At 47.1% G+C, this 21,890-nt stretch overlaps 1 protein-coding gene across 5 annotated transcripts in view; it reads left to right on the top strand.

The window, feature by feature from the left end:
- Positions 1-21,890, top strand: part of Rassf5 (Ras association domain family member 5) — a 65,171-nt gene that overhangs the window by 20,388 nt on the left and 22,893 nt on the right. For 2 of the 5 annotated variants that reach the window (XM_060372055.1, XM_060372053.1), the window contains exons 2-3: positions 1,922-1,981; positions 8,525-8,646. In XM_060372055.1, the coding sequence (XP_060228038.1) occupies positions 1,922-1,981; positions 8,525-8,646 (182 nt within the window). Of the gene's footprint in view, positions 1-1,921; positions 1,982-8,524; positions 8,647-20,133; positions 20,477-21,890 lie in introns of those variants that run through there. The other 3 variants (XM_060372054.1, XM_060372056.1, XM_021640135.2) reach the window with 2 other exon arrangements.

Raw genomic sequence — 21,890 nt, 5'->3', positions numbered from 1 at the left:
AGTAGGAACCTGGAAGCAGGAGCTGATACAGAGGCCATGGAGGGGTGCTGCTTACTGTCTTGCTCCCCATGGCTTGCTCAGCCTGCTTTCTATAGAACGCAGGACCACCAACCCAGAAGTGGCCATACCCAGAATGGCCTGGACCCTCCCCCATCAATCACTAATTAAGAAAATGCCCAACAACTGGATCTTATGATGGCCTTGTCTCAATTAAGGCTCCCTCCTCTTTCATGACCCTAGCTTGTATCAAGTTGACATAAAACTAGCCATCACACATGATATATTTCCCATTAGTAAACATTATATGTCCAAAAATATATATTGCAAAACCACAAATAACTTAGACCCTATATGTAGAGAACAAACACCTGAAGTCCCACCCCTTGGGCCTTCCTTGTAGACATGTCTCTGCATATGACATATATGGAAGTATGCATGTATTTTATATTATTAGGGTCATGAAACACCTTTTCCTCTTTTGTGTTGAACAGTGTTGGGCTGCATCATGTATGACAGCCGCATTCCAGTCCATGGAGAAATAGGTCATATGGTTGTGAGTCAGTTGCAGATGGATGTTTTTGACAATTTGTGGTGATAAAGAGCTATGTGATAAATATCTCAGTGAGATCCATTCAGGCAGGAGACACACCCTTAGGAGAAATCTCGGCAGGAGCTGGTACCTCACATATCAACAGAATGCTTCCTCATATTTCCACACCTGTTTTGTGACAGGCTTTTCCTTCAGAGATTCAACAGTCTACTCACCCCAGAAAGGGACCCCACGACAGTGACATCACCAAAGACAAGAGTGGTGAACCAATGAGTTTTTATTGGTGTCACTAAGAACATGGGTGAAGGGTTACTTTAACAGAAGCAGGAATGACTCAAAGGCAGGCTGCCTCACTGAGAAGCCTACCTGACACAGGTAACAAGTCCTTAAGCTCTGTGCCCAGCTTACAGGCAGCTGGTCCACCAGGAACCCCCTCTCTGCTACAGAGGGTGATCAGTCTCCTGCCCTGGCCAATTTTCTGCATCTGTAACCTTGGGGAGGGTTCCTGCTAAACTTTGCAAGTCTCAGCTTTCCCAGACATGTGTCCCCACATCTCATGGCCACCCCAGCCCTCTCTCATGAGGGAATGTTTCAATTTGGAGGAAACTGCCACACAGCAGCACCTCTCCTGTGATCATGACTATGACCAACAAATTCCTTTTTCAAAACTAGAGCAGAATTTTAGAAAATCAAGTGTTGGGGTAGGATATTGGAAAAGAAGGGGAGTCCCAGGGCAGCAGAGGAGCCTCTCCATAAAGGATACCTCATCTGGCTTTAGGAGACACCCTATGTCTCCTCCTGAGTAGTTGAGACCTAGGCATCTTGCCTGGACTGGGGGTAGGGGAACAGCAGGGCCTCTAAGGAGGCATCAGGACCTGCTGATTCAGGCCTCCATAGAGGTCTGGAGGTTGGCAACACTGATGGGATGTGTACAGACAGGCTTTTGGATGTTTGGTGCCATGGCTGGTCACACTGGACTCAGGTTTTCGCCTGCTAGTAAGAATAGCTAGCATTTATCAAATCTCAGTGTATGTCGGTAGTGTGCTAGTCAGGTATGGTCTTGCTGAATTCAGCCACACTATGAGGTAGGTACTGCTGCTACCTCCACTTAAACAGATGAGGCGACTGAGGCATGCAGGCATTAGCACAGTAGCCTGGGGTCTTATCATCATGGCTCCCTGAGCTCTTCACGTCAGCAAAAAGCAAGGTACTTCCTTCCTCTGTGGTCACTACCAACTTATGTTAGATTCTTTTGAAACGAGCTGACAAATCAGCTTTACCAATGCCAGGCAGGAGATTTGGGAGTGCAGCTTGGGGACTTTCAAGGGGACAGTGCTGTGGCTACAGAGTGAACATTTCCATCTGTTACAGGGCTGAAGGGACATGGTGGGACAAGCAAAGGGAGCTTGGAGAGCAAGGCGGAAGCTGTAGGTGAGTCAGGGGCAGGCTGCAGTGATGGAGTGGGCCAGCCTGGGTGAGGGGGGCTATGATGGGGTCTCCATGCATGGGCTTAGAACTGTCATAGCTGGTTCATCTCAGAGGCTTCAACACGAGGAAACCCAGTGCAAGAATGAAAAATGGACTGTCTGAAAGGCCAAGACAGCTACTCCGACTTGTTCTGAGAGCCAAGGGAACCCTCGCTCCACTTAAGAGCTTCTGTAAATCAGATTTCCCAGTGCCCATTATCTCTGCAGATTTCCCTATAGTTCCTGATAAATTATTTTAAAACTAAAATCTCCTGGTGTGTCTGGCAGTGTTGGTAAGGCTAGATTGCCCATCCAGGGTAAGAAGAAAGTTCACACAGTGGAGTAGAGGAAGGAGGAGCAGGGGAAGGAATATTAGCTTGGAGCTACCAGGTTGTCGGCCGATTCTAGACATCAGACCTCCCATTAATGCTCAGGATGGCTCCATGAACCGCCAATTGAGATTCTCATTTTATAGTTGAGAGTAATGCTCAGAGCAGTTCAGCGAGCTTAGGCTCTGTAGCATAGCTGGTTGAAGAGATCAGAGGCCTCCAAATCTCTTCTGTCTCCATTATACCACAGTATAGACAAGGTTGGGCTGGTCCTGAAGTATAGGGTAGGAAGTAGGGAGCTGTGTGGTTGATCTCTCAGAAGGTCAAGGATACCCAAAGGTTGGCAGTGGCTTCTGAAGTTAGGGGTAGTCCACCCAGGTGAGAGAAGGCTCGTCACTGACTGGAATGACTGCAAGGAGCCAGTGAGTGCTGTGCCACTAGGTCCTGTGTCCTTGGGAGCCTGCCTGTCCCTCACTCCCTGTCTCTGCCTGTGTGAGGAGCTTAGAGCTAAAGAGGGAACACTCTATTACCTCTACCTTGTGTACAGCTTGTTTGTGGAAGGGGTTCTTCTCAAGGCAACACTTCTGGTTCCAGAAAAATAGGTCACATGGCTTTCACCATTATATAGCAGAGTGTGTGTGCGTGTGTGTGTGTGTGTGTGTGTGTGCCAACACTTTGCATACTATGCATTTGAGAACTAGGGAAGGGCACAAACTAACTTTGGCAGCTCTGGGGATTAAGAAGACATTTGCAGCTTCTACATTTTGGGGAGATAGTCTCCTAGCGTATGGTTTCTGCTGTTGGCTTTTCCCCATCTAAGTTCAATTAGTAGACGAAATACTATTGCTACACACAGGTGTCTCGTGGCATCTGAGCCTGACTCAATTGTTTGAGATGGTAAGCTGTGGGTCAAGTCCAAGAGCCAGGCCACTGGCTACTTTTGGGGTAGGAGAGCAGCCCCAGCTTCAGTCCAGCCCTCTTAAGCTTCCCTCCCTCCAGGCCAGTTCAGTGCACAATGGACCATGCTACCCCAAGAGGGAAGCAGACACATGCAGCACATGGCCTCTGGCTTCCCAGCTCGCTGCTGATCTCTGAAGCTGATGTCCATAGGAACCTCCATCTGCTTGGGCTCAAGGCTCTGTTTTCCCAGTATGGCCTGGGGTCTGTGTCAGGGTTGATCTGTACTTTCTGACAAAAAGTCCAACTCCTAGGACCTCATAAGAAGGCCCTATGTGGAAACAGGACCATTGTGGATATAATTGGTCAAAAAGAGGTCCTTCTGGAGTACGGTAGGCCACTGACTCAGTCTGACCAGATGCTTTCAAGGGAGACAAACACAAGAAAATCTTGAGACAATGCTGGCAAAGTTCAGAAATGTTCAGCTATAAGCTGCCAAATGTTCAACTGTCAGCTGGGCATGCTGACTCACGCCTGTAGTCCCAGCACTCAGGGAGGCAGAGGCAGCCGGATGTCTGTGACTTCAAGGGCAGCCTGGTCTACAAAGTGAGTCCAGGATAGCCAGGGCTACACAGAGAAACTCTATCTCGGAAAAAAAAAAAAGTGTTCGACTGTCTATGAGACGTCAGAAGCTCGGAAAAGGCAAGATTCCCATTCAGGTTTCAGAGAGATCAAGAGCCTGTGAACAACTTGAGGAGGCAATCCATTCCTGCTGTAGGCAATGGTGAGCGTGTGGAGAAGAGAAAACCTGCAAGTCGGTGCTCTTCCTCATACCATGTGGGTTCTGAGGACTGCATTCGGGTCATGGAGCAAGTGCCTTTTGCCCCACTGAGCCATCTCACTAGCTCTGACAATAACCACTTTACAGCTGACAACACTAACATCAAGAGATGCCAGAAATGCCAGCACATCCGTGTTTATTGCTGTTCTGCTCCCAGTAACAAGGTAATAGAATCAACATAGATGTTCATCAACAGATAGGTAGTGTCTGCACACAAGGGGGTTTTATTCAGCTTTAAGGAAGAACAAAATGATGCCATTCATAAGAAAATGGGAAATCATGCTGTGTAAGTCCAACTCAAACAAATATCATGTTTTCTCTCATGAGTAGAGTCTAGATCACATAGAGAGGGAAAAGGGAGGAAATGAGTGGGATTTTCCAGAGGGGTCAAGAAGATAGAACGTGTTGTGCATGTAGGAAAATGCTACAATAAAACCCATCATTTTATACAATAAATATATGCTAATTAAAATTCTGAAAAACTCTGACTAGAAACTGGGAATATTGCTCCCTAATCTTGTGTAGCCTCTTGGTGGTGAGACCTTTGTCCTAGCTATTCAGTCATGGCAGGCCCCAGTCTCCTGTTTCCTCTAATTAGGGTACCTGAGCTGGCTGTAGTCACTCCTTTCTTTCCATACCTTGTGGGCTCTTCCATCCAAAGCCTGCCTTGGCTTCCCTAGCTCACAGGTATATCTGTCTGAGCCAGCTTCCTAGATCTGTGCAAAGTGGGGCCTTTCTTTCAGTTATCTTTCACATTTAGTTGTTTTCCTGTGTGTCCTAACTGCACCCTGGTTCCTGAGAATCCTGTCTGTTTTTGTTTGTTTGTTTGTTTGTTTGTTTGTTTTCAAGACAGGGTGCATAGCCCTAGCTGTTCTGAAACTTGCTCCGTAGAGGCAGGTCTTGAACTCAGAGATCTGCCTGTGTCTGCCTCCCAAGTGCTAGGATTAAAATTGTACACTACCATGCCCAGCTGAGAGTCCTGTCTTACTTGCACTTACTCTCAGGCTAGCACAGAGTATGTGGCAGTCCAGGCCCAGCATATGGGTGTTTCAGCACAGATGCTGGCATCTGCATGGCCTAATTCCACCTGGGATCTGTCTTCCTGTGTCCAAAGTGAACACCAGATAAAGGTTGTAAGAAATAACAGGATACCAGGGACAAGGGCTGAGTAACAGTGATAAGCTGCCCTGAGAGAAGGAGGTCAATGGGGTTAGCTCTAGAGGTCCCCTGGGACAGGGCCCAGGCTTTGGGACATAGAGCATTGTTTTACTCAACTCCCACCCCAGCCCTGTAGGAGACTTTCAGTGTGTACTGGTGGTATGGGGTGGGGGTGGGGTGGGCCTCAGATGTCATCAATGTCTGAAATTCCTGGACTGGGAAGTGTGATGGTGTATTCCAGGAACTTCGATGCAGCCATGACTTAAAGATCTTATTAGAGAAAGTTATTAGTGCTCATGTGTGTATCTTGTTTTCTTTTGTTGTTGCTTTGTTTTGTTGAGACAGGGTCTTATGTATAACTCCAGTTGGTCTGGAAGTCACTGTGTAGACCAGGCTGGCTTTCAACTCTGCCTTCTGAGTTCTAGGATTAAAAGCATGTGCCACCACACACTTTTCTAAAGGGTGTGATAGTATATACATTTTCTGACATGTCAAGCCTACTATTGGAGTGTTCTATTCCCAGCTTACCCAGTTCTGTTTCAGGACTATAAAGATAACTTTCTAAGGCTTTGGATACATATATGTCAAAGAGAGGTGGTGAAAGTGAGTAGCCCAGGTACAGAGATGGGCAGAATGTGCCAACCATGCAAGTCACTGCAAGGGGAAGAGTGGAAACCTTGTGCTTTCTAGAGATCTTTCCCATGAAGATGGTGGCTCTCACCTGCCCTGGAGCTGGCAAAGCTTCTAGCCACCCTCTTCTTCATGTCCTTACTTCTTGGCTCTGGAGCATTCTTTGACAGAGCATGATCAGGAGCCACCAGAGCTGAGTCCAAAACAGTTCCATCCTTTCTGGGTTCTGCCTTCAGTGTTATAGTATGAGACGTCCTGGCATTTCTGGATGCTGTCGGTGAACTTGGCCCACACAGCCCTCTGTGCTCTTTACCCACTAAGGGTGAGCTATCTCCACTGAGCTGTGTGTCAGCCACTCCAAGACACCTTTGGGACCCAGGCAGTACATGATGTGACCTCAAAGGACTGACCTTACCATAACAAGTTATTTTAGTTGTCATTGGCCCCACCCCACCCCCAGCTTGACACAAGCCAGGGTCATCTGAGAAAAGGGAAGTTCAAATGAGAAAATGCCTCCATTAGGTTGTCCTGTGGGCAAGTCTGTGGGGGTATTTTCTTGATTGATGATTGATGTGGGAGAGCCTAGCCCATTTTGTGTGGTGCCACCTTAGGGCAGGTGGTCCTGGGTTGTATAAGAAAGCAAGCTGGGTAAGCTATGGAGAGAGTCTTACTTAGTGTTCTATTGCTATGAAAAGACTCCATGACCAAGATATTGTCCTTCACAGTCTTATAAAGGAAGCATTTACTCAGGGATTTGCTTACAGTTTCAGAGGGTTAGCCCATTCTCATCATGACAGGGATTGTGACATTGAGCAGGAAGGCATGGTACTGGAGGGGAGCTGAGGCCTTTATATCCTGATCTGGGGTGGACAGAGGAGGCTGGGCCTGCTGTGGGCTTTTTAAACCTTAACGATCATTCCCAATGATATACCTCTTCCAACAAGGCCACATCCCCTAATCCTTCCAAACAGTTCACCTACTGGGGACCAAGCATGCAAATATATGCATCTATGGGGGCCATTGTCATCCATCCTGGCACAGGGAGCAAGCCAGTAAGCAGTGCTCCCCATGCTTATGCTTCAACCCCTGCCTCCAGGTTCCTGCTCTGACTTCCCTCCATGATAGACTAGAAACTATAAACTAGAATAAATTCTTTCCTCCCCAAGTTGGTGTCCGTGTTTAATCTAGGATGACTCCAGGCAAGAACTTGGGGTGCTGGCAGCTTTACCTGAGGGCCTGAGGAATGTGCACATTAAGCTTCTAACTGCCACCCTAGAAAAGTACATGGGAAGTTAGTTCATGGAAGAAGGAGGACAAAGGACTCTGGAATCTCAGTGTCCTGTATTTGTCAGGGTCTCTATATAAGGACTATAGCCTGGGGGCTTATTTGGGGAGGTTCAAGGAGGCAGCTGGGGACAGTGGGAATCACATTCTGGAATTCCTCAACTGAGAGGGAAGAAAACCAGCTGCCTCAGGACCGGAGATAAAGTATGCTGCTTGGCAACTTGGAGAAAAAGAGCCTAAATGTGCCAAATGTTGAAGTTTATTAGATGGAAGGGATTCTCAGGGTGCCTGAACCATTATCAACTAAAAGTGATCCTCCATTTTCTAGATTATCCATGCAAGCTCAGGCTTTGAGGTGCCTACCACAAAGCCCACCTGCTCTAGTTCACCTCAGGCACCTGCCTTCACAGTCAGGGAAGCCAGCATATGGAAGGCTGTGCTCTGACTGAGCTGTGGCACCTCCAGGACAAGAGAGCACAGCTGATCCAGCAGCCATCTGTGGGAACCGTCCTGCCAGCTGACCACTAGCATTCATATCTTTTGTTTCTATTCTCTCTTCCCCTCAGCCCTACCCCTCCTGTCCTTTTCTCCTCCTGCTCCCTGGCTGAGTCTCTTTGCCTACAGGCCCCTTTGACTTCCCTTCCCTGTTGCAGAGGAGGCTCCAGCTGTAGGAAGCAGCAGTGTCTGCTCTGCAGCTCGTGCTCTGTGTCATTGGGTGTCTCATTTTCAGTATCTGGGAGTTTCCTATCTCTAACAAAGTCCTTAGATGAAAGTTTAAAGGTTTCTTTCAATTCTAGACATTAAGTCTCTATTGTCATGGAAGAGAACAGCACCTCTGGAATGTGTGATTTCCCCCAGTTTGGGATATTGTCAGTAGACTATTCCAGTGGGGTTTAAAGAACCACCCCAACATTTCTGGTCTACACAGGGCTAGAGAAATAATGCTTATGATAACAACTGTGCCTTTGGAGTGCTTTCAATTCTTCATATATGCCCTCTTACATCACAGGCTGGGTAATACCTATGTTTTATAGATTGACAAAGCGAGGCCTATGATTATAAATATGAATTGGTAGAATGGGGTACAGTCTATAGCCAGATGGTCTGACTATGAAGACTCAAGGTCCCAACAGTGAATGTAGGATCACATGAGGTAATACAGGTGGAAGCAGTGCATACAGGTGGGAGGCACTTGCTGCCCCTATTTGCTCTGACACAGAGGTCATGCATCACACTTACACAGTCCCCTGCCTCTGCTTCTCTACTACATTGCTCTTTCCATCAGAGCTAAAGGCAAGCACTACTTTCTCCTTGGTGCAGAAAGTAGCCATCTACCAGAGCCCTGATCCTGTTGTTTCTCTCCCTCTAGACTGTAAATTCACCTGCCACCCAGAGTGCCGCAGCCTGATCCAGCTGGACTGCAGACAGAAAGAGGACCCTGCCCTGGATAGACACTCTCCAGAAAGCACCCTCACCCCCACCTTCAAACAGGTACGCAGAGGAGCCCACAGGCCAGGCTGGAAAGCAGCCCATGTGGGTGGCACAATTCCATATATATAAGCTGTTCTCTGGCAAGATGGGGCCTCAGATACCCCCTTCCACTGGGGAAAGCAGCAGGGACAAGTGTGTGCTGTAAATTTCTCCATGCAGTCTGTTTGGCCCTGGACTCTGGTCCAGGAATGGGTGCAGATAGGAGCAGGATGAGTCCTAGAGATGTCTAGATGGTCTGAATGGCCTTGACGGGCCTAAAGCTCCTTGTGTCATCTTGCCTTTAGGTCATAGATCCTTCCAGGCTTCTGAAACCAACTTTTAAAGGGGCAGGGCATATGTTCTTTCTCTGCTTGAAGCACTGGGATCCTGGAGTCCTCAGTGGTTCACGATTCTGAGTTTTGCAAAGTGTGTACATGACAGTGCATCTGAACTGTAATATTTAGGGTTCAGGACAGAATGGTGCATACTGACTATTGCATTAAAGATTTATAGATTATCCATTATGTATCAAGAGCTGCTGAGGGTAGGCATAATAAATCATAACATCAAAATGGCCTATGCCATTTTGTAAGAGAGCTTACATTCTGAGAGGGACACTGTAACACAATGAACTGGTATATACTGGGACATGTATATGATAAGTATCAGCTGAGTGTAATTGTTTTTGCTAAGAGAAAAAAAAATCAAGGAAGGCTTCCCCAAGGAGGTGACATTGATGTGGGCCTTTTCCTGTGGGTTGAGGACTTGCTGGTCAGGGAAGTAAAATGTAGCCTAGGATGTTACCCATTTATTAATTTAACAAGGTTTTAAGTGTCCACTATATGGCAGGCCCAGGAACACAGGGGGACTTGGTGATACAGTTAGGAGAAATGGCTCCTTCCTGTCGTGTGCTTACTGCAAGGTGAGGAAGAGACAGGCTCTAAGAGGGAAAGCACCAGGCATTATGGAGGGCTCATAAGCACTCGCAAGTCCCCACCGTCTCCATGCATACAGTCCACAGTGTTCAAGTGCCTGGCACACCTGTTCCCTGCTCCGCTGCTGTCTCCATGCCTTCTCCCGTGGAAAAGCATTATTAGACAACAAGTATGCTATGTGCTTTTACAAACTGGTCCTATGTTATGCACTGAAAAATCTGACACTCCTTCTTTAGTCTTTGGAATCATGGCTGCTCTAACATAACCTGTAGCCTGGCCTCTAGGAAGCACCGATGAGCGATGCAGATTTCTGTCTTGTGTGTTTTTTCTGGTGTTGGCCATGGAACCTGAAGCTTGCCAGGCCAGTGCTTTGACTGTAGCCTACCGTAGGCACTTTCTTAAAAGACAGTGGGGAGGGCGAATAGTGCAATGTCCCTGAAAGGATATTTTTGGATTGGTTTTGGTTTTGGTTTTGGTTTTGGTTTTGGTTTTGATCCCCACCACCCTCAGGCCTCCCTGAGACAGGGTTTCTCTGTGTAGCCTGGCTGTCTTAGAAATCACTTTGTAGACTAGGCTGGCCTTGAGATCCAAGAGCCTCTGCTTCCTGTGTTACTAGGATTAAAGGTGTGCACCACTGTTGTCTGGCCCTAAAAGTGTATTTAAACAACTATTTTCCTTTCCCTTTGGGCACTGTCAAGTCTCTTTTTTCTGCTCCCAGCCCTGCCCATACCCCATCATCAGGAGCCCAGTTCCCCACTACCTGAAGAAGGAAGTAATTTGCCCCCTCCCCTGAGACATCTGTCCACATCTGGAGATGGTTTGGGTTGTCAGCTGGGAAGTAGTGCACAGAGGCCAGGGGGTCCACTAAGCATTCTTCATACTGCAGTATCACCCACAGAAAGGCAGTATGACCACAGCTGGCCCCAAATGTCAGCTCTGCTAAGGTGGAAAAGCTCCTGTAGGCTGCAGGCCAACTCCCAGGGCTGTGGACATAAGGCTGGGGAGGGCATGAGCTTATCAAACATTCTCTTTCTGAGAATGATGGGCAGGAGGTGCACTTTCCAGTGGTACATAGGACCTCCTTGGAAGAAAAGGCATTCTAGAGCTTCTGGCTAACTGAGTCACAGCTGTCTATCACAGAAACAGCCCTGCAACTTCACAGAGCTGTAAGAAGCCTGCACGGTTCCAGCACCCCCAGAAGCTAACAGCTGTGTGGGTCCAGGATTCTGGGATCTGTGGCATGTGGCTTGGACAGGCTTGGCCCCAGCCCTCAGTAGAGTAACACCCACAAGTCTCTGTAGGGAGAGCTGGGCCCTGATCTGGGGTTCTTTGCTCCTTCTAAGAAACCTTGTGATTTCCTCCTTGTCTTAGATTCTGTTACATATGAAGACAGCATGCTGCTTTCCTTCACCTGGCTGTTGTTGCCTGGATAAACCAATTTCTTGCCATCTTCCTAAGGATTTATTGAGGTAGAGGCCCGGGACTGAGATCAGCAAGGTGGAAGCCCGTGTCTATTGCAATGTCTCATACCAATGGCATTTTTTTGCTATTTAAGGGGAAGAACATAGGTTTTTAACAGCTGGAGAGAAGTAGTATTATATGAATTCTCGTGTATCCCACTGTACAAGCATGTACAGTTGTGTGTGTGTGTGTGTGTGTGTGTGTGTGTGATACTGAGGATTGAAGCTGGAGCCTTGTGCACTCACACGAGGCATTCATGATCCACCACTGGAGCCATAACTCCCAGCCCTTCATTCAGTTTTCAAAATACGACTGAGATCATCCTACAGATAGTATTTGGCCTTCAACTTTTAAAAGCAATGATGGCCAATTTCTGACTATCTCAGCAGAGGAAGGAAAAAGGGAAGGCAGATGTGGGAGGGGGTGGGATAGCTCACAGCCTCAGCTGAGGCCATGTGGTACCTGTCCCTCCTGGGGAAGGCATGAGAGTTGCCTGCTTTTGATAGCCAAAAGGTCAACATTTTCCAAGTCTTTCTTCAGTGATCCTGAAGCCTCAGGTACCTTTCTCTTGTGCACCCTTAATGTGATCAGACACGCCCCCTGCAATGTGCTATGTGCTATGCTATGTGCTTTTACAAACTGGTCCTATGTTACGCCCCCTGCAAGCCTACCCAGGTCCTGGCTTCAGACTCAGCCTGTTTGCCAGGGAATGCCACTACTGCTAGTTGAGGAGCAGAGCAAATTGAAGGAGCAGCTGTGGTTCTTTCATTGGGGGAGGAGTGTACCCTGAAGTGTTTTATATTTTTTGTAGCTTTAAAAGTGCTCCTCTTAGATGAAAGCCCTCAGTGGCACCCCAGTGCACCCACAATGAAGCAGCCTCGCCCCTCCCTTGTTTCTGTAAAAGCCCAGCTCAGGACAAAATGCTGCGCTTGGCTACACTTTGATTCTCATCCTACTGTGCTTTCCAGAACCAGACAGCTCTGGCCCCCTGGCTGTTGACACACTTTTCTTGGACGCAGAATACACAGATTATGAGAGACAAACCTAAGCACCCACTTGTCACTCAAATCCCATTCCCCATTTCTTCTACCCAATAGAGTCCTGAGTTCCCTTCTGCAGAGGCCAGCCCCTTGTATGGCAGTTCCCAAGCCATAGGCACTCTCTTGACATAATCCTGCATGGGATCTTCCTGGCCCCAGCCTTGTTCCACATGACTTGTTTATTTCACAGTTCTCTTTGCATACAAGCATTTTCAAATTTACTTCTATTTATTTGTGAGATCATGTGTATGTGTGCTGTATATGTGCACGTATGTTTGTATGTGTGGGTGTGTGCAAGTACAATGTGTACATGTGTGTGCTTAGGTACATATGTGTATACATGGAGGCCAGAGATCAACTTTGGGCATTGTTTCTCAGGCGCTGTCCACCTTGTTTTTGGAGTCAGTCTAACTGGAACCTGAGGCTCACTGACTATGCTAGGCTGGCTTGTCTGTGAACTCCAGGGACCCATGTCCCCAGTGCTGTGATCACAAGTATGTGCCACTACACCCAGCTTTTTACATGGGTTTTGGGGATCAAGTCTTTGGAATGAGTGAGTAAAAGTCTACCCACTCATTTGACAACCAAAACTATGTCCACACATAGTCAGATGTCCTAAGAGAGAGGGCTTATCACTCATTTCCGAGACCTGCTGTTCTAGAGGATGGTACAGAGAGACCCCAAGCAATAGATCCAAGATCAAACCCACAGCTCGGGTCCTCATATATATGTGGCACACACTCCATTGTTGGGCGCATAAATACCAGCTGAGCTAAGTCTCTGAAAACACCCACTTTTATTTGATTAGCCATAGAGCCCTAAGGCATTGTGCCTGTGTGCGGGTGACCCTGTTCCCTTTCACCCAACAGACAAATGACTTTCAAATCTCCAGAGTGGATCAACCTGGCTGATGGCCTTTCCATCTAGCAGGCCTCTGTCTCCTTTCTGTCTACATTCCCACCCCTAACACTGACAGACATGCACCTCCCCACTGTCATTCCTCAGTAAGGCCCTGCAGCAGCTGGCTCCTGACCTTACGCTCCCTCCCCCAGCACGGTTCTCCCTTTTAGGTCTTGCCTTTCCAGGCCTGTCATAAGAGGAGGTGCCACTGTCTGTGTTGAACCCAGAACTGCCACAAGGGGGAACCAGAGAGGATGAAAGAAAAAAGTCTGAAAGGACAAAAGGGATTTTTGTTTGTTTGTTTTGTTTTGGGGGGTTTTGTTGTTGTTTATTTATTTATTTTTGTTTGAGGGGTTATTTTTTTAGATTCTTTTTTTATACAACAGCCCTCTTCCAAGCTTAAGGAATGAATGTCCTGCTTAAGTCCCTGGCTCTGTCACAAAGATTCCTGGTGGATTTGCTCATTCAACTGTTTTATATTTAAGACAGTTTATATGTATAAAACTTTCCCTGGTGTTTTGCAGTGATGGGCATGGGCCTAGGGCCTTCAGTACATGAGGCAAGGGCTCTATCCCTGAGCTACATCTGTAGCCCTTGATTTGTTTCTGAGACAGGGTCTCGAAACAGAGTCCCAATGACCTGGAACTCTTAGTACTCCTGCTCAGCCTCCTGAGTCCTGGAATTACCAACTGTGGCACCTTACTGTCTACACCCCTGTGTTTTGAAGCCCCATTGTTGGGTACATACATTTTTAGGATTGTTATGTTCTTATAAGTGACCACTTATCACTGTGACCCTGATAACATTCTGTGACTCAAAATATTTCTGATATTACATTGTTACTGAACCTCTTTTTTTTTTTTTTCCTTTTTGAGGTGCTAGAACTTGAACTTAGGGCCTCACACAGAGCAGGCAAGTACTTTACCACTGAGCTAATATTCCCAGTCTTACACTTTCTTTGAGTTACTATAAACTTAGTATTTTTTCCTTTATTTTATTTTTAGCTAACTACTTTTTGTGCATGAGTGTGTGCACACATGTGTATAGGGTGTTTGTGTGTGTACATGGGCTTGAGTGTCTGGGTCCACACCCATGCATACATATGGAAGCCAGAGTGGGGTGTGAGATAGCTTCCTCTCTCACTGTCTACCTGAAGCTGGCCATGTATGCCGGGTTGGCTGGCCAGGGAAATCTTGGGATCCACCGGTCTCCACCCTTTAATGCTGGGGGTACAGGCATGTATGACCATGCCTGGCTTTTTACGTTCATGCTGGGGGTTCAGACTCAAAGTTCCTCATGCTTGCTGGGCAAGTGTTTTTACTCACTGAGCCATCTCCTCAACACTACTTGTGTCTTTCTACAGCCATGTATTATTTAGCAAGAGGGATATGTTTTGAGAAAAGGGATTTGTCAGTTTGTAAAGGCCCTGGTCTGTGCTGACACAGCTTTGATGGCACAGCTTGTCACATACCCAGTTTGCATGCTGTGTGTGTGGATGCGTTCCTTCAGCTTCCCATGTCTGAAAATCCTTATTTCATCTTTGTTTTTGAGTTGAAAAACTAAAAGGCTTTTTCTTTCATTGCTTTAGTGACCTCATGCCACTATTTTCTTTTTTGTGATTTTTTTTACCTGTAAATCTTCTGTTCTGTGTCCAGGGTCATCTGTATATGACACATTCTTCTTCCCATGCTGTGTGTATGGTTCTCTCTTGTTTAACTGTTTTTGAGACAGGGTTTCTCTGTGTGACCCTGGCTGTTTTGGAACTCTCTCTCTCTCTCTCTGTAGTCCAGGCTGGGCTTGAACTAAAGGCATGTGACACCATGGCCTGTCTAGCTCTTTATTGTAACTTTTGAATAATTTGAGTATAATGTGCCCTTTGTGGCTGTATGTTTCTTTTGCCTGAGGTTCATTCACTTTCTTGGCTGTGTGGGTTTGTATCTTCACCAAAATTGGAGAAATTGCATGCATTATCCCTTCACGGTTTTGTGCGCTTTTGACTGCTTTTCCCTGGAGGACTCCATTTACTTATATATCATTCGACTTTTTGTATTTGTCCTGCAGCTTACATTTTCAGTCTTTTTGGAGTTCATTTGTTGTCTGTTCCCTTGGGGTGGTTGCTGCCGCCCTGTCTTCAAGTTCACTGATCTTTCCCTCAACAATGTCTAACTCCCATGAATTCCATTCAGTATCTTTCTCGTCCAAATTATTGTAAATTTCATTGCTAGAAGTTAAATTGGGGATTTATATTTCATGTCTCTACTTAAGTTTATGAATAAATAGAAAAACCTCATAGTGGTTTTTAGTGTTTTTGACTAATTCTAGCACCTAAGTTATAGATTGGGTTCAAGCGATTGCATTTTATCCTCATTAAGGATACTATCTCCCTGCTTATTTACATTTCTAGTTATTGCTTATTGGATGCAAGACATTTCAGATTTTGCTTTGTGGGTGTGGATATTTTTGTAGTGCTATGCCTCTATGCTAAATATGATATTTTCATAAATATTTTTGAGCTTTGTCCTGGTACATACTCTGGACACTTGAAAATAGCTTGGCCCCTTGGAGTCTTACGTTAAAGCCCAGCTTATCATGCTGGGAGATAACCTAGTAGGTCAAGTGCCTGTTGCACGAGCATGAGGATCTAGGTTTGAATCCATGGAGGCCACAGAAAGATGGCCACGGTTGTGCAACCCTGCACGCCTATGGTGCGGTGGAGAACCTGCAGAAGTTGGCAGACCAGCAGCACATGCAGCAGTGGACATCAGAGAGACCCTTTCTCAAAGAGATTGTGAGGTGAGGATGGACACCCTCGGTCAACCTCTACACATGCACTGTGGCATGCACATGCACACAACATGCATTGTCATGCACACATGAACACACAGGGGGAAGAAAAGGTGGGAGATCCAGCATCTCCACCTGGTGCCCAATCCTTAATGTTCCTTCCAAGTTCATTCTGATGTGCAGGGAAGCAATTCATCTTGGAGCAAGTTAGTGTCCATAGTCCTATAACCTGACTAAAGCAGCTTAATGAAGTAGTGACCAAGTAATAAGTTGATATAGATGGCATCTTCTGCCATCCCCTGTCCACCATAAAAATGGAGGTGACTTGACTCACCACCTGTAGTTTGTGGACATTGGCATTAATGTTGGCTCATTTCTGCTGTGGCAGAGCTGGATACTTTCAAAACAGGACAGTGCCTGAGAACCTGAGTTAATTCAACTCCACTTAGCGTTTATATGCATCCAGACTCTGTGAGAGCTGTTAGCCTGGCAGTAGAGTAAGAGAAGTGTGTGGGCTAGCATCTCTGAGAAAGTGAATCTCCTATGAATCTAACCTAAATGGTGTACAGATGCTTATCTTGTAAGGCAGGAAGTCATCTGTGGAAAATTTGAGCTCTCTGCTTTACACAGCCATGTCATGCTCAGAAATGCCACCCCAGGGATGGAAGATAGTGGTCTTATGATGCGACCTAAATAGGACATTTGGAAAAGCATGCTTCTGAGGACATGTGGTCATCACTGGGGGACATGAAGCAGAGAACAGAGGAAGGGCTGTGTTTGACACATACATCTGTGTGTGTATGTGTGTGGTGGCCAGAAGACAGCCTCAAGGGCCACTCCTCAAGAATGCTACTTACCTTATTTCTGTGTGTTGGGGATGGTATGTATAGGCCTGCATGTGTAGAACACTCATACATGTGTGTGCATGTACATGGGTGGTCTGGGAAGGGCATCAGATATATCTTCCTTGGTCATTTGCTACCTTAATTTTTTAAGACAAGAACTCTCACTAAACCTGGAGCTCACTGATTCAGCTGGACAGGACAGAATGTAGAATTTGAGGACAGAGTCTGGAATCAAACTCCAAAGGACCGATTCATCTCCACTATTAACTGGCATATGTGACCAAATGACAAGTTACTAAACTGCCTGATTCTCCTCCTCTCTGTAAAGCAGATGATAACAGAGTTTCTTCATGTGCTTGTTGGAGGGATTAAATATTAGCAAATGTTTATTTTAAAATGTGTGTTTGGGGTGGGATAGCACATTATCCCAGTTTCCAGCTTCTGTTGGCAATGGTGGGTCTTAAATAGATCTTTAGCCCTGATACCCCTCAACAGGACAGAAATTTGAGGTCCCCAGTTGTTCAAGCTACTTTATCAAGTAGAGTTGAGGCTAGGGCAAAAACACCAGTTCCTGAGGCTGGAGAGATGGCTCAGAGGTTAAGAGCACTGGCTCTTCCAGAGGGATGGGGTAAGATTCCTGGCACCCCAATGGCAGCTAACAAGCATCTGAAACTTGACTTATAAAGAATCCAACACCCTTCTCTGGACTCAAAGGGCACCAGGCATGTAGGTGATGTGCAAACACAGGCAGGCAAACACACCAGTTCCTGCCTCCCGGTGTCACTGCCTTTTTAGAACATGCAGAACCCCAGGATGGAGCTGACAAGGGCTCTGGCCTCCTGTTGGGATTACATGCGAGAACGGAGGAAAACTTAACAGCATGTCTTTCTTCCTCTGACACTGAGTCAGAGAGGTGCGCCATCCATCACTTGGCTGAGGCTTTCACACCCTGCACAGTGCAGTTAGGGCCCTGCACAGCACACTCAGGTCCTGGGCTGTTCCTAGCCCCATTGGGCAACATCAGGCAGTTCCCATACATTGTGGCTTACCCCTTAGAAGTTTAAATCCTGCCGCCCAAGCTCCTCCATGTCCCCTCTGTTCCCAGGACCAATTGATGACATTACTGTTAATTATTCACTATCATGGTTCCAACTATATGCTCAGGACAGCCAGGCTTCTTCCCTTTCAGACTCTAAGGCCTCAGTCAGGGTTTCTCCCTGTGGAAGCTGCTCAACTCTCTCTATTGGGTATGATCTATGCAGATTTCTTTTCATCCCCTGGGACTATGTCTGCAGTCTTTCCTTTGCTGACTTCTTACTCCTGGCCTCCTTCCAAGCCTGGCAGAGGGGGAGGGTAGATAAGAACAACAGTGTAACTAGGAGTCAGGGGACTGGTTTTGAAAGTAATAAGCCATGATGGAACAAGTTAATTCCATTTTTTTCACCTGTAAAATAGACATAATACCCAGTCTCAAGATTATAGAGTGCCCTAAGTGAAGTATGGGTATCAAAGGCGCTAATGACGGCCTATCCAGCATCAGCTTTCACAGTGTGTGGAGTGGCATGGAACAACTCTACAAAAAGACACTGTCCCTGACAGACGGAGCTTTCCCCCTCATCTCTGGCATCCCATGTGCTGTGCACAAGAAGGGACTTGTACTGGTTCCTGGGAGGCTTGAACCTGGTATTTGAAAAAGTTATTATTAGCTGTGTTTGAGCTCACACATTTTGAATGTTGTACCACCGCAGTGGCATTGAAGAGCTCCATGGGTGACCCACGGAGGGGGTCCGTGGTCACAGAGGATCTGAGGTGTTTGTTTCCTGAGTGTTAGGTCACTCCATTGAACCTGGAGGTTGGCTTAAAAAAATTGTGAGGGGTTTTCTAGCTGTACAAAGAAGATAGGATGCTATGGATGGCCTGTGGGTCACCAAGAGCCTTCTGAGCAGTCTTCCTACCAATGTCAGACATGGAAGCAAAGACTAGCTTCCTTGGCTTGAACTACTGTCTATGGGAAAAATCTCCCAGCCTCATGAAGATTGCTGTGGGCAGAGCGAAACCTTACCTTCAGTCCATGCCAGGGAGATCAGCCCTGACTCCTAGCAAGTTCTCTTAGTGCCCTCACCCTACCCCACTTCCTAGCCTTTACTTATCTTCCTTCTAGGGAGAGGCTGCTAGTAGCATTGAAGGTTCTGAGTTGATGGCACCAGCCCAGGGGACTGTTATCTACTGGCTTCTCAATGGGAGGATGGAACCTAGCTAGGCTACAGCTTTAAAGCCCTGAGCACCTACAGACTGGGCTAAGGAGGAGGAAGGTTCTTCACAAAGTACCCACTGCTAAAGTGGAGTCTGCAGCCTCGTGTCTGAGGTGCAGGAGTCTAACCCTCTGCTGGCCTGAGCTTCCCAAGCACTGGATTATATCAGAGCTGTAAGAACAGCCACAGAGACTAGGATCCTGATGGCTTCCTCAACCCCTCTCCAGGCCATCCCTGGGGTCCAGAGGTTATCAGATTCTGTAAGCATGGCCAACGCTCTTCAGAGCATCAATTTCAATGGTTACACTCTTGCTCCCTACAGCTCCAGGCTCCTCTGCATTTAAAGATGGCAGAATGCCCACCAAATAGTCTCATCCAAGCTGATGGATGGAACATCAGTGACTCAGAGCAAATAGACCCTAGGGTCACAGATCTAGTCTGACCCTGAGCTATGCATGACTCTGAACCTTGGCTTCCTTGTCCATGAAATGGAATTAATGGTCTCTATTTAATGTTTAAAATTAATGGCAGACTGCACACCATCACTAGTTGTTCAGACAATAGCAGCCGAAATTGCTGACAGACCACTGTGGTCTGGAGGGATCCAATCCCAAGTAAAAAAGTGTTCCTTCTAGCCTGCCTAGTCACTGAAGAGTCAAGTATAGGAATATCTGCCAAGAACCCCCTCCTTCACCAGAAGGCCAGGAAAATGTGTAAATGACCTGGTGCTGTCTGCCGTCCCTTTGAAGGTGGAGCTCTACAGATGGGAGGCTGGGTCTGCTCCACCCTGCATCACTTCACTTGGGACTTGCAAGTGCTTATTAGACCTTGCGGTTTCCCCTGGCCTTTTCAAGTTAAAATATTACTACTTCTCCAGGCAGGGCAGATAATGATTTTTCTCCAGTTACTTCTCTAACCACTGGCCCAGCTCCTGGAAAGGGGAAAGGATAGTGGGGTGGGAGGATGAGTAAAGGGATGGGAAAGAAGGAGCAGTGGAGGCATGCGCCTTTACGCCAAAGCTGTCACCATAGCAAGTAAAAGAGGCTGCTTCCAGAAGGAAGAGGAAAGAGCAGAGAGAATTGTCCCTCTCAAGTCCATCCTGGTCAGTCCCTATCCTGGCAACCCCACCAGGGATCCTTGGCACTCAGCTGGGGGTGGGGTGAATGACAGCCAGCAAGGTTTTGGGGAACCTTGCAAGAGGAAGTGGCTTTATTGCTGCACAAAGCAGTACAGGAAAGGAGCTGGGAGGGAGGTGTAGGGGTGGCTTGTCAGCACACGGGGCGGGGAGCCAGCAGGCGGGCACAAAGCTAAGGACTGCAGATGAGACACTAAAGAGCGAGGTGCGTGGACCTGGGCCTCAGGATGTGCAGGTGCCCGGAGCCCCAGTGAAGGAAGCGCAGGCTTGCCTGCCTGGCCATCGCCCACTAGCACCAGTACCTGAGCACGGAACCGGAAGGGCCCCTCGCACAGCCCCAGCCCTTAAGTCTGATGAGCTCAGACTCGGGCGGGGCCCAATGACTGTGGACAACAGTATGAGTAGTGGGTACTGCAGCCTAGACGAAGAACTGGAAGACTGCTTCTTTACTGCTAAGACCACCTTTTTCAGGAATGTACAGAGCAGACAGCCTTCAAAGGTAAACCTGACAATTACAAGCTTACAAGCGCCTTCAAGGGAGGAAATAAGCTCCATGGTCTATGCGGGCAAACTGTGACATCCTCCCTCCAGCAGCAGAGCCATGTGCTAGCAGAGTGGCTTCGGGGGGGGGGGGAGGGTCTGCACTATTCTGATCAAACCTCCTTTTGGTATTTCCTGCACTTAGACCTTTCAGAATGGCTCTCTAGGAGTTGGGGACCTCACTGGCTCATGAAAGGCTGCATGCTCACCTGTTTGAAAGAGTAACTGGGCCCCTTCTCTGTCTTGCTCCCCTCCCAAACTGAGTTTACCACTTGTAGATGGGAAAGAGAGGACACCCAGACCCTCAGTAGATACAAGTCGACACTTCCGTGTTGTATGTGGCTAGAAACCATTTTTTTAAACCTAGTTTAGCAGCTTTGCAGAAGTCCAGGGTGTTTTGAGAAACAGCCTTCTTGCCTAGGCTGTCGTCCTACTATCGTTTTAGCTCCTGAGTAGACTTGGGCAATCTAAAGGGGCTGTGGTGTTTCTTAAACTGGTCTTTGGATACCCATACAGGCTGGTTGTCTGGCCATTCCCTCCTGGGTGCCCACAGAGTGTCACTCGCTGCCATATGTGTTGGCAGGGCCAAAAGTTCTGACTTTGGGCAAAAGTTCTCAGCCTTCCCTTGAGATGGGACCCCCCAAACATAAAGCTGGCTTGCGATTTTACCTTTGAAGGAAGCAACTAAAACCCATGGAGCCAAACACTTGTTTGTTTGTTTGTTTGGGGGGGACAGGGAGACAGTAGTCCTTCTATGGCTAGATAGGCCTCGGACAGAAAAACATCACTGCAGAGGGGAAGTGTCCCACCCTCTCTTGAGGGTTCTTACTTCATTGTGAACCCCTTCCACAGTCTAGAGCATGGTTCACAATTGTAACTACAAGCAGAATTGTGAGGAGCCATAGAAAATATTGATGTGGCACAGGGAGCTTGAAAAGTTTTCTAGGTCATTCTGATATGCAACTGATATTTTATTGCTGTAGCAAGTTTTGTTGCTGCCTGTGAAGAAATGGTTCCTGTTTTTAAAACAAAGTTTAGTTACTGGCTTGCTTCTCATTACCAGGCTGGTCCCAGAGGGTGAAAGTTTTGCATAACTAGAGTGAGAAAGGGAGCAGTACAAGAGCATCTTTTGACTTGGCCACTGAAAAAGGCAATTGTTTCTGGTACTGTTAGGGAGAAATGGAAATAGCCTTATAAGAAAATAAGCGAGATGGGCCTATGAAGAGGAATGGCTTTCTCTTTCCATTCTCCCCAACCCTTTGTAGCATTTTTCCCAGAAGAGGCTCTCCTTAACTTTGTATCTTGAATCTGTTACACATCTTAGGTCTTTGCTTGTTTCTTTACCATTTTGCCAGTGTCTGTACTCATAATAA

The sequence above is a fragment of the Meriones unguiculatus genome, chromosome 18 (assembly GCF_030254825.1).
Source record: "Meriones unguiculatus strain TT.TT164.6M chromosome 18, Bangor_MerUng_6.1, whole genome shotgun sequence".
Lineage (NCBI taxonomy): Eukaryota > Metazoa > Chordata > Mammalia > Rodentia > Muridae > Meriones > Meriones unguiculatus.
The sequence above is the reverse complement of the archived record's forward strand: the minus strand, read 5'-3'. Positions and strand labels throughout refer to the sequence as shown.